The sequence below is a fragment of the Leptodactylus fuscus genome, chromosome 8, assembly GCF_031893055.1.
Source record: "Leptodactylus fuscus isolate aLepFus1 chromosome 8, aLepFus1.hap2, whole genome shotgun sequence".
Lineage (NCBI taxonomy): Eukaryota > Metazoa > Chordata > Amphibia > Anura > Leptodactylidae > Leptodactylus > Leptodactylus fuscus.
In genome coordinates, this window is record NC_134272.1 from 84,886,777 (window position 1) to 84,903,650 (window position 16,874).

The window sequence follows — 16,874 nt, forward strand, 5'->3', positions numbered from 1 at the left end:
CTCACACTACTTTATCGGATACTTGAGGTTGGACCTTGATGCTTGAAAATCCCTTGCAGATCTTAGCAGCACAGGATAGTTCTTCGATGTGCATAACCTTATGACTGGTCCTTCTCGGTGTTGCAATTTTGAATTTAAGGAGTGCAGAAGTTGTATTTTATTTTTAAGTAAACCTATGTGTTACAATCTGTCCTTCTTGAGGCTAAAAACCCAATCGGGCCAAGTTCATGAAATTAACTCTTGATATCCTAATCATTGCCATAAAACTGACGGATTGTATAATGGCTCTCCCAGGTACAGGGGAAAAAAGTCATGCAAAAAAATATTGTAATAACTATCAAAACAAAGTCCCCCCATTGATTTTGACCTTATAAAATGATCAGCTAGAAGGTTACAAAAGAGGTAAAAAAAAATTAGAATCCCCAACCATTAAAGGTCCGACCCCCCCACTAGCCTTCACGGTGACATTTTATTACCGTATTATTACTTCTTATTATGCAAACTTCTGAACTTTTCACTTTTTCGTACACTTTAAGGTCAATTTTTTTTAGAAAAAAAAATACAAATCTCACAAGCTTTAAAACGTGCAATAATTTTAGACACCCCCACCACCACCACCACCACTGTTATAGGAGTACAAGCACTAAGATCGGTTCAATTCCCCAAACCCAAAACTTTGTCAGGTTAATAGTAAAAAAAAATGTATATCTTTTGTATCGATTTGTATCGATTCATTAGATTTCCGTTGGTTGTCTTGTTTTGTGTGCCATAGTTACCTTTTCTGGACTGAATGGGGACAAACTCCCTGCATAAGCAGAGCCCGTTTGGATGGATCGGAAAGAGCTATACTGGTGAACACGGGAATCTCGTGGCCTAATGGGATCTCCGTAGACTATGAGGTCAGTTCCCCGTTACATATTTATAAAGCGTTCCGCTGTTCCGAGCGCACACCTTGTGTTCACCTTTCCATTATCCTTGTAATAAAGTAGCTCCTGTAAAAAAGATTTGCTGGCTGAAGTTTACTTTGAAATTGATCTTTAGGAAAACAAATTATACTGGTGCGATGCCCGTACGGACAAGATAGAAAGGATCGACCTTGAAAGTGGACGGAATCGGGAGATTGTGCTGTCAGGGAGCAATGTGGATATGTTTTCAGTTGTCGTCTTCGGGGCTTACATCTACTGGTCTGACAGGTAATTTATTTTTCCATAAGTATTTGAGTCTGAAAATGTTATTTCAGCACCAGCTGCTTCACCCTTGTAGGATTAGCCATTCCTTAGCAAGGTCACAATAAGGATCTCACAGAGCCATGTAATTTCCACAGAAAAGGCATTTTCGATATTCAAAGCTAAACCGTATCAATGTCACAGACACTAGTAGGTTTCCATGCCTTCTGCTAGGCCAGCTGTCTGGTGCATTTTAACGACTTGTTTGATTTTAATTATCCCAGGATTGTTGATCTGTGATTTCCTCTCTCTCTCTCTCCTTTGGCAGAGCTCACTCCAACGGCTCCATCAGAAGGGGCCACAAGAACGATGCCTCGGATGCCGTGACCATGAGAACGGGACTCGGCATTAACCTAAAGGATGTAAAGGTCTTTAATCGTGCTCGAGAAAAAGGTTAGGATTTGTCACACTTTGGTATCCCATATGGGCTTGGAAGTTGGGTTGAGCCGATCGTGAGATTTCAGGATCGATTTGAAAATCCAATTTCCGATCATTTTCCAGCTGATCCCGATCGTGAAATTTACTTGATCCTGATCGCTCAACCCTAGTCAATGCTTCTCTATGGGAAAAGTCACTTTTAGAGTTGAGCCGATCTTGAGATTTCAAAATCTGATTTTCGATCATTTTCCAGCTGATCCTAATCCGATTGTGAAATTTGCTTGATTGCCGATCGGGATCCGTTCTTTTCCGATCGCGATCGCTCAACCCTACTTGGAAGTCATCATACAATAAAGGGATTTTCTCATCTTGAGATTTCAGATGTTCCATGATCTCTTCTCCTCTCCACTTCCTGGTTTTCAGCTTAATCCAGCGCAGAGCTCATGCTTGTTATAAATGGCACAGTTATCTCTGGTCTTAAATACTCAGATAACAGAAACTGCACAAGAAACTCATCTAGCCTATATCAGGTCTCAAAATCTGAAGACAGTATGCAGAAAGGGGGAGAGAAAAGAATATAAGTGAAAGGGACTGAGTTACATATTGATCAATGTGCATAAGCCCACTAGCCACTTCACGGCGACCTCTTTACAGTGGATCTTTATGCTACTGGGCGCGGCGACCGCCACAACCGGAACACAGCGCCCGCAGGGCGAGCGACCCAGTGGCCCGGCAACATCCCTGTCACTAGACCAAGCCCCCAGGCTCTGGGCCACGCCGCCGCATAAGCACAGCGCCACAGAAGCAGCAGACACCACGCAGCCCCGCACTGTGTGAACAGATCTCAAAAATTCACTTTACCATGTTGCCCTTGTTACGTATAAATACTGTGTACAATCAGAAAAGAGACCATTTTTCTTCACAAGTCTTAAAGAAATTACTCAGATTTTCAAGACATTTTCTTATTAAAATAAGCTAGTCCTTTGCTTCACCATGTAGACTCTCTGTCCATACACTGTAAATAGAGATAACCAAACAGTTTGTAACAAATTTGATTTGTTACAAAGTTTCCAAAAATTTCAGATGCTGCCAAATCCAAATAGGTTATACTTTCTCATTCACAAGCAAGGTGTGGGAAAATAGAAAAACGGTCATATCTACCAGTCTTCACTTTTCTTCACCTTTTTCTTGAATGTGGGCTAGAAAAGAGTGAACCAGTTTGAATACAATAGGACTTTGTCTGAATCTTACAAAAGTTTTGAATTTAACCTGAACCTGAAACTTTTTGGTTTTGTCACCCACCAAACACTATTGGGGTAAGTTCACGAGGAGGCATTTGAAAGGCAGAGATTGCTACGATTTACTCCAGTTTACTGCTGTAAATGATGCCTGAAATCTACAACATTTTAATTCTGGTGCATGGTCCCTCTGGAGGACGACCTAATTAATCATGAAGCGTGCAACTCATCATAAATTATGCACATCCTCCGGTGCAGCAGGGATTATCTAGACCTCGGTACTAAATGCTGGGCCTCATAAATCCCACCCATTGTTTTTAAAAAGACTGCTTAAGGCTACATTCCCATCTGCGTCAGAGTCTTAGTTTGGAAAAAACAGAGAGAACAGCATCGAGCAGATTCTTGTGTCTTACCGCTGGATGAGGCAGAAAGTAGAAGGGTAAATGGCTTCTCACCTGGTAGGGTCACAACAACCTTGATGAATAAAACACCTAAATAGTGAGAGGATTGGGCAGCTGCTGTGAAAACACCACAAAGATGTTAGGACAGTGGAAAAGTGTGGGCCAGCCTCCTCAGAAGATTCAGAAAAGGACAGCGCTCTGGCCCATTGTGGAAGGAATAGCTACACTTGAGAAAGGGTCTATATTGGCCCAAAACGCGTTGTGTGCATTGGCCAATAAAGTATTTCCAGTGAACCTCTGGGTGAGTGCTGTCCTTTGCCAAATCTTCTCAGGAGACTGGTCCACACTTTTTCCAGAGTCTTAGTTTGGAGATGTTGTTGCAGTGTCCACCTAAAATCACCAGACAAAAAAGCCCTGTATGCACAACTTTTTCATCACGTGGGCATTTTCAGATATGGACACCCAATGGACTTAAATATAATCAATGGGGTCCATAAAGTTGTGTTTGTGTCCCGTAGTCATTTTGTTTCTCCTCTAACGGACTGGAACAATGGACACTTCGATGCAGATATGTTAATTTAGCGTAACTCGTATAATACGTATCTGGAGATCACCAGAGAACAGGTAAGGCTATGGTCACACCTGTGTTCAGTGATTGTTAAGGGATTCTGCTCCCCATTCTGTTTTAAAAATGAATGCAGAACTTCTCTCTTCATTCTTCGGGTGGAAACCCAGTGGACCGCATTATAGTCTGAGGTCCATGGGGTTTCTGAAGGGTAACCAATTTTTAAGCAGATTAGGCTTCCGTTTTTCAGGTCCCCAAGCAAACTTGAAGAAAGGAAACCTCAACACAGGTGTGAACTTAGAGTAAGGAAGGGCACATTGGTATAGTCTAAAGGTCCTTGTGTTTTAGTACATGAATGGTCTAAGGCTTGTATGTAAATTCAAAAAACCTACCAGACAATCAAGAAATTAAACAAGTGTGAACATTTTGGCCTGAAGTCAAAAATTGCTTGGCACTAAAAGGGTTAAGACTACGGAACGGAGGCAGAAAATTTAGAAATCCAAGCAGGCGTTTAATACAAAGTGGAAAACAAAAAGTTTCCTGATTGGAGACGCAGACAAGTTGAAGTGGCTTTTCCACAAACTTTGTTAAATCCTTTGAGTTTTCCATTTCTAATTAGCATCAATGAATGAGTGTTAATTAGCGAACGCTTTCATTCAATTTAGAAAGATGTTTGTACATTTCTGACTAAGTTGAAAGACGAGTCGATATATAGATGATTATTCGCAGACAGCGTGTTTCTTTTCAAGTTGCCTTTCGCTCATTTGTCTTAGACAAAATGCTGAAAACAAAGTTAATCTTCTTTCTCATTTTTTAAGGTTTGTTTTGAGAGCGCACATTAGCAAGTTAATAGCTAATTTTATTAAACACATTCATCATTTAATAGGAAGGTTTGGAAACAAATAGAAATGTTGCAATAATATTAAAAGATTTTTCTCCAAATTTACCCAATAAAGGTGATCCCGTGAGCGAGCAGACGCTGCGTTAGCCTTTCTCCGAGAATCTCAGATTTAGCACCTTCAAAGGGACTGTCTCACGATGACTTCTCCTGTCCAAATATCCTACCCTAGAAAAATAACATACCTAAATGTGGCCATTGTGCTGGAGATTGTGTCCAGTCAAGGGTTCTGCATATTGTAAATATTGTATTGATCTGATCTGTGCAGGTTCCTCACTCATTGTAGAAGTGGGTTTGGGTACTGCAGTGTGGTCTCATGGAAGTCAATAGGAAAGTGTTGTAATAACTTCACCCATTGCTACAGTTTGTATAGTAACTGAGTTCCTAGAACATAAACATTAGCAGGAGTCTCACTGTTATGGTACAGCTGATCTGTAGGAGTCCTGAGTGTTGGACCACTGCAGATCTAATCCTAAGGATAGACCATCAATTGTAGAAACAAAAAAACCCTTGAAAATAATTGATAACCCAATCAGCCATTTACAGAGCCCTCAGCACTTTGGCCTCTTTACGACTACCAAGCAGCGTGCTGTACATTGTATAACGGTTATTGGTATTGCTGCTCAGACAATTCACTAGAATGGCACTAAGCTGTGAACAGGCCATGTGATGATCTTGATGGCACTTGGCCTCTGAAGCGAAAGTAGCAGTCAAAAAGTTCTGCTGCTGCTTCCAACAGCTGTCCTATGGGTGTCCTAGTTATTGGACCACTCAGGATAGATCATCGGGTTGGTCCAGTGGTTCTATACTGGTTGCAAGATTGGAGTCAGGAAGGAATATGTTCCCCTGACAAGGGGCAATTGGCATAAGCCTCATGAGATTTTTTTGTCTTACTCTGGATCAACACTGGGGGGTTATAGGGTCTACTTGATGGACCTGTGTCTTCATCCATGCAATCTATTATGTAACTACCTAACCATTTTAAGATGGCGGACACTTCTGCCTTATCTGGACAGCAATTATTTTGAAATTCAGGAAAACAAAGACCGAAATCAGAAGTTGTACACATGTGGCATGGATATACTGAATTAACTCCTGCAGATTCATTTTCATAGTGCCATTTAGAGATGAGCGATTATATTCCATCAAATACCTCCGCTGCATAGTTCTTGGTGTAAAAAAGCACCAGGGAAGGTGGGAGGGGCAGTAAAAATCCGATGCCCCTCCCACCTTCCTTGGCGCTTTTTTTTACACCAAGAACTATGCAGCGGAGGTATTCAATCGAATATACTCGCTCATCTCTAGTGCCATTGCTTACTGGTGTCTTCTAGAGTTGAGCGAACAGTAAAATGTTCAAGGTTCGATATTCGTTTCGAGTAACCCCTCAATATTCGACTACTCAAATCGAATATCGAACCCTATTATAGTCTATGGGGGGAAAATGCTCGTTTCAGGGGTAGGCAACGTTCGATCAAATTATACTTACCAAGTCCACGAGTGAGGGTCGGGCTGGATCCTCCGAGAAGTCTTCTCCTTGCAGCTTCCCCGCAGAATCTTCCGGCTCTTCATTCACTCTGCCAGGCATCGGGCCTGGGCAGAGCCGACTGTGCATGCCTGCACTACAAGCGGACATGCGCAGTCGGCTCTGCCCAGGCCAGATGCCTGGCAGAGTGAATAAAGAGCCGGAAGACGCCGCGGGGAAGCTGCACGGAGGAGACTTCTAAAGGTAGGAGAAGGACCAGCGTTGATTGGCCGACTGTATAGCATTTGGCCAATCAATGCTGGTTCTGCATCAAACGTTTCCATTCGAATAGCGAGTGGTACTTGATCGAGAACGAGTATTTCGAATACCGTAGTATTCGATCGAATACCTACTCGATCGAGTACTACTCGCTCATCTCTAGTGTCTTCCAACTAGGACAATAACTATTCTGCCATATTTGTTGATCCCGTTCTAACACAATTGTTCCAAAAAAGAACAGTCAAGAACTGAAATTCTACGTTTGTGACGTACGGATATTATATTTCAACGAGTAGAATTCTATTCATGCACCAAAAACTAAAAAAAAAAACAGCAACCAATCCTAATACTGTGTCTAGAAAAACATTTCAAGGGACACCATTTCAGTAGATGGTTGGGGATTCCGCGACTTGGACCCTCACCTATTTCCTATTGAAAGCCGCCCTACAGATAGGCCATTGTTTTGTGTGTGTTTTTCTAGCATTATACATGATTTTCTTTGTTACTTGGCTCTATTATACATTAGAATGAAAACTGTTTAACCGGATGAGCCTTCGGAGACTTGATAAAAGAGTAGAATAAACATGGTCAGTGACCTGCGACAGTCACAAAATGTCTAATTTTTTCCCCCTCTCTACAGGAACCAACATCTGTGCTAAAAACAATGGAGGATGTCAACAAATTTGCTTATACCGGGGGAATATGCAAAGGACGTGTGCTTGCGCTCATGGATATCTCGCCAAAAATGGGATTACTTGTCTGAAACAAGAGGGTTATTTGTTGTACTCTGGAAGAACAGTTTTGAAAAGTATTCACCTTTCTGATGAAACCAATCTGAATTCCCCCATACAACCGTATGAAAATCCGGAATATTTCAAGAACATTATCTCCCTGGCATTTGACTACAATTTCAATGAGAAAGGCAACAACCGCATTTTCTACAGCGACGCTCATTATGGAAATATCCAACTCATCAAAGATGACTGGACTGGAAGAAAAATCATTGTTGAAAGTAAGTGAACATTGATATATTACATAACATGTAGTCTAATGAAATGGATAAGGCTTATGGAACTCTACAGATTAATATTTCCCACTTATGGAAGTCTCAATTTAATACAGTATATTTTAGTTTGTAAGGTATCTGGCTTCATCTAGATCAGTGGTCTCCATCCTGTGGCTCTTGAGCTGCTGCACAACCACAACTCCCGGCGCATCCATTTATTGGCACATGGCTTGTTGAAGTTGACTTGATGTGTGAACTTAACTTTGTAACATGTCCTTGGTTTTTACATTTATGGTTTGACTTTGTCACCCAAATAGGTGATTGGTGTTTCACATCACTGTATTCTTGAGTTCTATTTTCTTTGGCTCAGCAATTTCTGGAATGGTTTATATACTCCATATAGTCTAGTTGTTAGTAGAGATATGGAGAGGTGATCGGGATGATGGTGAATTAGTTCTTTCCTACCCGTCTGTCTTTTGTTCATGTTCTTTTAAGTTACAACAGCCAGAACTTCTTGTAAGCTGTTGTAACTTAATCCAGGCTGCAGCTCAGTCAAAAAAGACAGGAGAGGGAGGGTGAGGCCATCAAGGGAGGCACAACAAGGTTTTGTAACAAGTTGTCACTTTGTGACTATCCAGTAGGGAAGGGTATATTGCAGTGTCTTCCAATGTTTCAGTTACAATGTCATGATATTTGGCTGATTTGATCTCAAGACACATTGGAATCTACTGTAGTTTCACTGAGTCCCTCCCACATTAAGCTTGGTGTGGTCAGGTTGAAAGTGGATCACGAGAAAGGTTCATTCAATGTTCTTTAACCTGGAGGTGAGTTAAAGGGGTTTTCCATTCAAATGATATTGATTGCCTACCCTTAGGACAGGTCATCCATATTGATGTATAGGGGCTTGCCCAAAAGCCATATTGATTAACATTTCTCTCCAGCTTTCAACAGAAAACATATCTGGAAGCTTGGCTTCTATACAAGTGAATGGGAGAACAGAGCCCTCTCCTTCCAGCTGTTTTGTCTGTATAGCAGCTGGCGAGAACAGCTGATCAGCAGGGGTCTTATTATCTGATCTGATATTGATTTCCTATCTGAAGGAAAAGTCATGAAAGTTTTTTTGCCTAGAAGTGTAAGAGTGTTTACATCTGTAGCTACAGTTCTGCAATGGAGATCACTGGCTAGAAGATATTGTCACCTACTAGGGATCAGAGTTCATGTATTACTTAGTAAAGAGTCCTGTGTTTTTTATTCCTTTACAGATGAGCATATATAATATATTTGATAAAGGAAAAGTGGTATCTTCCAGAGTCTTCACATTCCATTGGCCTAGAGTTCTATACAAATACTACACACATTTAATCTAGAGTAAAATAGCACAAAGAGGAGTAAGGAGGCGCTGTATCTACTCTGTATGGGAAACTGCATGCTGTGAAAAAATGGGGGGCAATAGGCTTCTCCAGCCATGCCTAAACCTATGGTGTAGTCTCTGCTATGTCCTTTGGTCTGTGTGTCTAAGCAATGCTCAAGCTTGTCTATATATCTATAGGTAGTGTCCTCTGTTTGGCTACATTGTCATATACTATAGTCTCCTGGCCATGTTTGGCCCATATGTACTTCTACTAGATATGATTTTATATTGGGCATCTGCCTTGTATGCATTTTTGCTACCAGGTGAACGCATATGTCTTTCTTTCACATTTTCTTGTAGGGACATGTATGTCCTCTTGCCCTGAGTCGGTGCGGATGTCCATGTTCCGCTGCTATGTTTATATCTTTGTTATTTGTGAGCCTTGTGCTATGGATGTTTGGCCTACAGGCTATTCCTATAGCTGTTACCTGTGGCTTACAGTAGTTTGGCATTTTGCCTTTCGCTGTGTTTATACCTTGCTTCCTTTGGCTCTGAATGTCTGGCCTTCGGGCTTATTTTTCTTTCCTTGCTACCTATGGCTTTAGGGATTTCTGTTAAGCATGTCTCTCTGCTACCTGTCCTGATCTCCTGCTCTGGTCTCCTTGGCCTCTGATATTTATATATTGCAGTCTCTTCTTCATTCAGTATCTGATTCCTTTTTGTTTTTACTCTCCGCATGTATTCTGTCTACTATGATTTAAGTCAGTGTTCACACTATGTATTTATCTGATTCTATGGTGCACCATAGTCCTTGACCTGCCCGGTCAGCCGCCCCTCATGTGGGGACAACGTCAACTGACTCCGCATAGCACAGTCCAGATCCCTATGTAGGGCTAAAGATATCTTAGACATTGCCTTTATTAAATTTGGCCCAGTCCATTGAAAAACCTAAGTAGAGACCGGTGTATAAGACATCAATCTTACTAAATCTCCCCCTCCCCCCACACATTTCTCTCCGCAATATCCACCAGCGCTGAGGTTTCTTTTACTGGGTCTATTCATACTGTAGGCAATAGGGTTGAGCGATCAGGATCAGGAAAGATCGGTTCCCGATCAGCGATCGAGGAAATTTCCCGATTGGGATCGGCTGGAAAATGATCGGAAATCAGATTTTGAAATCTCAAGATCGGCTCAACCCTAAAAGTAACTTTTCCCATAGACTAGGGTTGAGCGATCGGGATCGGGAAAGATCGGAAGATCGTGCAAATTTCACAATCGGGATCAGCTGGAAAATGAATGGAAATCAGATTTTAAAATCGATCCTGAAATCTCAAGATCAGCTCAACCCTAGTAAGCATCTATAGAAGAAGAAGTTTAGCTTGCTGTTTAGCATTCTATTACCCATCCAAATAAATAATATCCTAATAAGCTTTTTATAGACCTCCATTCCGGATAGTCATGCTTTAGATCCCAAGTCTGGAGCTGGAAGGTGTGCACGCTTGATGTGGTTTTATATTTTCTAGACTCACATTAAAGCCGAGCACGTGAACTTGTTACATTTCGATTCTCTGAGAAATCCATCGACTTGTTGAGACATAGATGTTGTACTCATTAATGTTGCATTGACTCCGAGCTTCATATGAAGAATTTGTTTTACAAATGCATGTATAAGCAGAAGCATATGAAGAATTTTGTCCGCCTCGTGATCATTCAGCCTCAGCCTCCTGCAACGTGAAGAGGGAATTAATGAAGTCGCTTTAATTCAGAAACAAAGTTGCAGAGGCCGAAATCCATGGAAGTCAATTTAGTTTGTTTTAATGCATTAATTGGGTTTTGTTATGAAGCTGGAACGTGTTTGCAGATCATTTCATAGAGAATGGATAGAGACACAGAAATATTGCTTCTATGGTTAGATGTCACAGATCACCTTAGGGCGAAAATCTGTGTCTCTATTTGATGTTGTCTCTCTCGATAAAATTGAGTCTCCTAATTGAAATTTCATGAGAATTCAATCCAAGTGATACAAAATATATTTTCTTTACCTACAATAAGCTGTGGGAATCTACCTGATTGTTTGATGACTATATTTATGATGAAATTATAAAGAGTCCGATTACTGGAGGTAACAATTACCAAGTGACAGGTTGCACTAGTGAAGCTCTGCACCACTTGGCTCCTGGGGCCCATCTTGACCTTTTGTGCAGTAGATATTGCAAAAAAAATCCAATTTTTTTGCACAAATCCCAGACTTGGTGCTGTATGTCTTGTACGCCATTGAATACATTTTTCCTAAACATGCCCAACCCATTTTTCCGCCAATATCGGTATAGAATTGGGATCTCCCCATACACATTACATGCATGGTCTTGGTCTTATGGCTCAATGTTTATCTAATTTGTTTGGCCAATTTCTGCTCTCGGAAGATATACAGTATTAATGAGAATTAAAATAATGATGGTGGAAATGTATTTGGTATATGTGATAGATTTCTACATTTCACCTGGCCATAGGATGAGTGATCAGTGGGGATCTGGCCAGTTAGGATAAGGGGGGTCTTGTACGCACAGTGTCACTCCATTCTGATCTATGGAACAGCTGAATAGAAGCACTAGTACAGTATCTGACTATTTTCAGCAGTACTGGGCATACCTGACCTCTATTCTTATGGGAAACACAAAACCCCATTCTCATGATTGGGGTAGAGGGAGGGGAGTCAGTGTATCTACGCCCATTGATCAGACATTTTCACCTGTCCTGTAGATAGGTGATAAGTAGAGATGAGCGAGTAGTATTTCATCGAGCAAGTATTTGAACGAATACTACGGTATTCAAAATACTCGTAAGATTCAATTCAGAACCAGCGTTGATTTACTGAATGCTATACACTGTATACTGGAGGCTAATGCTGAATGCTATATACTGTATACTGAAGGCTAATGCTGAATGCTAATGCCGAATGCTATACTCTGTATAGCATTTGGCAAATCAACGCTGGTTCTGCAGCAGGCTCGTCCTTGCTAGTCGGGAGAGCTAGCAGCTTGTGATTATGCAGGAGCTGACTTTTTCTCATAGGAATGCATTGACCAGCATTGATTGGCCAGTGTACAGCATTCAGCCAATGTGAGGAGGTGGAGACTAAGATCGGACCACAGCAGTCTCCATTGTGGTCCAATCTTAGACGCCGCCTCTTCACAGACGAGCCTCCGACAGAACCAGCGTTGATTGGCCGAATGCTGTACACTGTATAGCATTCGGCCAATCAACACTGGTCAATGCATTCCTATGAGAAAAAGTCAGCTCCCGCATAACGCAAGCTGACAGCTCTCCCAACTAGCAAAGAAGAGCCTGCTACAGAACCAGCGTAGATTTGACGAATTTCTATACACTGTACAATCAATGCTGGTTCTGCAGGACGAGTAAGTTCACATTAGCGCTTGCCTCCCGTCCAGAAGGAGTCCACAGGAGGACCCCCCGAACAGAATATCAGCGCAACTGCAAGCTCTGTGCAGTTAAAGCGCACGGACCCCATAGAATATAATGGGGTCCGTGCGCTTTAACTGCACAGCGCTCCTCCTAAACACTCTCCTCCTGCTACTCGTGGACTTGGTGACTCTCCTTTAGTCGAATAGTGGTTTCCCCTGAAACGAGCATTTTTTCCCATAGACTATAATGGGATTCCATATTCGATCGAGTAGTTGAATATTGAGGCTCTACTCAAAACGAATATCGAATATTAAATATTTCACTTCTCGCTCATCTCTAGTAATAAGTTAAAAACTTGTGCAAACTGGTTTGTACTAAACATGGTTAGTTGCATATTTATCAAAAATTTTAGGTTTGGCCAAACCCAAAATTTTTGGTGTTTACTACCCACAAATCATTGCTATACACCAAGGCTGTCAGGGTCCAATCAGTGGAGACCTAAAGGTGCTCTTGCTCTCCTATCCTTGCCTCTACTGGGATCCATCGAGCATCTGGTAATAGTCACCCATGAGGCTGGACAAAGCCAAAAGGTGCCCAGAAACAAACAGCAGAGCCCAGGAGAGGTGAGGGTAGGTTGATGTGACTTATTTTTGCACATATCCCCTTGGCCTTAAATTATTATACTTCGGGGTCTGAATAAACCTCAAAATATAACAATCGCACTTTTGATTTGGACAACACCAGCGAGAGAATCTCACAAATATTTGTGAATCGAATCTCGTGACGTTCTCCCATCTCCAACTATGTCTAAGCCTTGTTGTGGGGTGATTTGGGTAATAATGTGCTTCTATGTCTCATCTGTTGCTGAGATGCTGCAGTCGGAGAGCATATAATCAGGCACCCTGGACTTTAATTTGCTTCTTTTGGTTTATTTCTTGTTTTCGATTGTTTTTTAACAAGTCGCTTGCTAATTTTCTTGAGATGCAACGATATAATTGAAGTCTCTGGGGCTTCTGGTTTAATTGAATTCTCAATACAAGAAATACTATTTTTGTCTTCTTTTTTGGAAATATGAATTAAACATCAAATGGAGGCTGGCTGTGAATTTACACAGACAAAATATCCTTGGACTATGTGCAGAGAGTTTCATCATCTCCATGTTCTTTAAGGAGTATTTTATCTTTATCTTTATTTCTACAATTATCGAGGTTTGATTCATCTACTGTGAGGCTTCAGATGAGTCTGTGGTATTTAAAAGAATTCTCTGTCTATCGGGGGAATCCAGCGTGTTCTTTTCTCCTGCAGCGCCACCAGAGGACAAACGAGGCATTACAGTTTGTTCTGAAATCAATAAAATGCATCGCAATGCTAAGTCCTCCTGGGAGTCCAGACCAAGAGAAAGATATTTGGTAGCCCAGCAGTTTTTTGGTTAATAGACAATTCCTGTACAAGGGGTCACTTTCATTACTCTTATATTGTTTAATACTAGGCAACCCCAGTTATCCTTCTTCTTTAGCTTGAATTGCTGTATAAAATTCTTAATTAGCGATAAGTTAATTGGGTATGTTGTAAATTTGCAAAAAATTCAAGTTTGGTGGAGACCCCAGCCCTAGTGAAGTTGCAAAGAAATAAAACAAACACTCACTCACCATTACTGGACTCCATTGCGGTATCTGGTAGAGATGAGCGAACAGTGAAATATTAGGTATTCGAGATTCATTTAGAATAACTCCTCAATATTCGACTATTCAAACGAATATCAAATCCCATTATAGTCTATGGGGAAAAAAGCTTAGTTTCAGGGGAAACCACTATTCGACTCAGGAGGGTCACCAGGTCCACTATGATACCCCAGGAAATAATGACAACACCTCTGGAATGCAACTGGGACAGCAGGGGAAGCATGTCTGGGGGCATCTAACATGCCCAAGTCACTGTATTACGCCACTAATCCCTGGCAGCTTGTGTTATGCGGGAGCTGACTTTTTCCCATAGGAATGCATTGACCAGCATTGGTTGGCCAATGCCATACAGAGTACAGATAATGGCATTGAGGGTTGAGCTGATCTTGAGATTTCAGGATTGATTTTAAAATCCGATTTCCGATCATTTTCCAGCCGATCCCGATCGCTATCGTGAAATTTTCTCGATCGCCAATTTCCGATACCAATTGCTCAACCCTAGCCAATGCTTCTCTATGGGAAAAGTCACTTTTAGGGTTGAGCCGATCTTGAGATAACCTCCGACCTCGATCCCGTTGGAAAAGATCAGGATCGGGATCCCGATCGCTCAAACCTAATTACAACATCCTGTCGATGACTTCCATAGCCTCGGTACTCTTACAGTAAAGAATCCCCATCTGATACCAATGAGATGTTCTTTCCTCTAGACATAGAGGATGTCTCATGTCACTCTCACCGGCCAAGGAGTAAAAAGATCATTAGCCAGGTCTTTGTCCCTTCATGTATTCGTACATTGTGATTACATCTCCCCATTATCTTTCCTCTAAACTGAATAATCCCAAATTTGTTAATCTGTCTCTGTCCTCCAATCCACCCATTCCCCTAATGATCTTGGTCGCCTTCCCTGCAGTCTCTCCATGTTAGGGGCTAATTATTGTATTATGTATGTGGTGCCAACTGCGCGCCATCTATTTAGCGATCATAAATCATCTCTGCCACCTACCAAGCCCCGAACGATCAGAGAGTGATCCTATAGCGACCAGCTTGGCGGCGTACATCTTAACAAGGCAGCGAGAGGCTTGTGGTTCTCAAAGTTACCATTCTATTTATGACATTATAGTTTTACGGTGTTGTATGGAGGATGTATGGGGTATTACTTTTTGCCATGCTCCATATACTTCCAGATTACAATTTGCAAATACTTTTATTAGCTGTCTGAGGTTGTTCGCAGAACTGTACAGGAGGAAGTAATGATTCCGTAATGCCGACTTGGTCAGAGGGGCTTAAAATCTAATTTGGAATATGATGCACAGAAGAGATATTGTGTTTTACGCAGCCTTGGAAATGGCTCATCCTGAGTGGAGTTTTGCAGGGAGAGGGCGAGAAGGTCAGTTTTTTCTCTTCCCGATTAAAATGCACAGTGACAGGAGATGTGATTGTAAATTCTAAACAATTACCGCGGCCGCCGACAGAATGTCCTTTTGATTGTAAAATGGAATGAACACTTATTTTCTATACATGTAGTGAGCAGAGTGCCAGATCCCGAGCCCTCGAGTTGATCTGACATGAACAAAGAGAGAGAGAGATAGAGAAAGCTACTATTTTAAGTCAAGCAAAAAAAAACGGAGTCTTTCCAAAAATAGCAGGTCGGCAAAAAGACGTATTTTAAGTCAGATCCTCTAATCTTCGACACCCAACGCATTTAGCGCACATTCCCAACCTTCCATCCATTGATCAATCTTCATTTAAATCAAATTTGCATCGGAAAGTGACAGGTCCGTCTACAGGAGCGAATTCAATACATGAGATTTCCATTGGCACAACATTTTTTTTTTTCTTCTGCCTTCACTTAAAAGATTTATAACTTCAAATCAGTCCTTCGTTTCATGTTCCCGGCTCACTAAAAACAGATTTATAACGGCGCGTTATGTCACACACTTCCAGTTTGCCGAACATTGATTTAGAATTCATAAACATCCCATTATCTGACACTTTCTCAGTTCAGTGAAAAGGTTTGTAACTTACAAACATCAACAATGCCGGCTCATTATCTCGCATATCCTGACTGGCCTGGAAGCTGCAGAGAAAATAAAAATATTTTTTTCAAAAAGTTGAGATGGCTGATAATGGTGGGTGTCACTCAGTGATCAACAGCGTCGAGGCAGACGACATCGGCGCTTGGAAGGCGACTCTTCCACGGTACAATGATTAATGCCAATTAAATCTGTTTATTATTGAGTGCCCGCTTCAGCGCTGTGCGTTACAATGTTGCAAATTGTAACAGCTATCATAATAAGAAATAAAAGAAAATCTCTTCCCTCCTCAAGCAGATGTAGATTTGTAGGACATACAGTATCGACAAAAATGTGTGGAGCTTTATATGGGGAGTTTATTTTATTTCCTCTGGTCATCATCTTTCCATGTTTGCTTAGTGAACAGTCTCATCCAGTTGAGTGCACAAACATAACTATAGGGGCTCCCAAGCCATAGGTCACCCTTACTGCACTAGGGCTACAGAAACCTCTTTGATCTACTTTCTGGTTTCCTTTGATGGCTTTGCATCCTAAATTGATCCCCCTTCCCCTCTGGAGCACTAGAGTAAGGTTTCTGATACACAGCCTTCCACTGTCAGAAAAGAGAAAGTTAAAACATTAATGGAAAACACAACCGTTGGTCAGCAGCCTGTAGTGAATGATTTTGTGGGGCATGATTACTATGTGGGGGGTTCTAACAGGAAATGGAAGTGATGGGTAGATTGGGTGCACAGTTTTTCATGACAGTCTGCAACCAGATGGAAAAGGAAAGAAAAGTGTTTATGTTGCTAAAATGTACATATGGGATGTGGCTGATGGTTGTGAGGAGAATATGTGCTGGGGGACTCATGTGAAGCTTTTTCACTAGGACTCGTTACCCTATAATTATGCCTCTGATGTTGTAGTGTTCCAGGCAGCTGGGTTACTTGGCT

The 16,874-nt window shown here is 41.5% G+C and overlaps 1 protein-coding gene across 1 annotated transcript in view; it reads left to right on the forward strand.

Annotated features, from left to right (window-relative positions):
• The window catches only part of LRP1B (LDL receptor related protein 1B), a 1,094,775-nt gene that overhangs the window by 852,403 nt on the left and 225,498 nt on the right, over positions 1-16,874 (forward strand). Inside the window, exons 38-41 of the mRNA XM_075284520.1 lie at positions 773-899; positions 1,042-1,193; positions 1,495-1,619; positions 7,088-7,459. Of these exons, the coding sequence (XP_075140621.1) occupies positions 773-899; positions 1,042-1,193; positions 1,495-1,619; positions 7,088-7,459 (776 nt within the window). The remainder of the gene's footprint in view (positions 1-772; positions 900-1,041; positions 1,194-1,494; positions 1,620-7,087; positions 7,460-16,874) is intronic.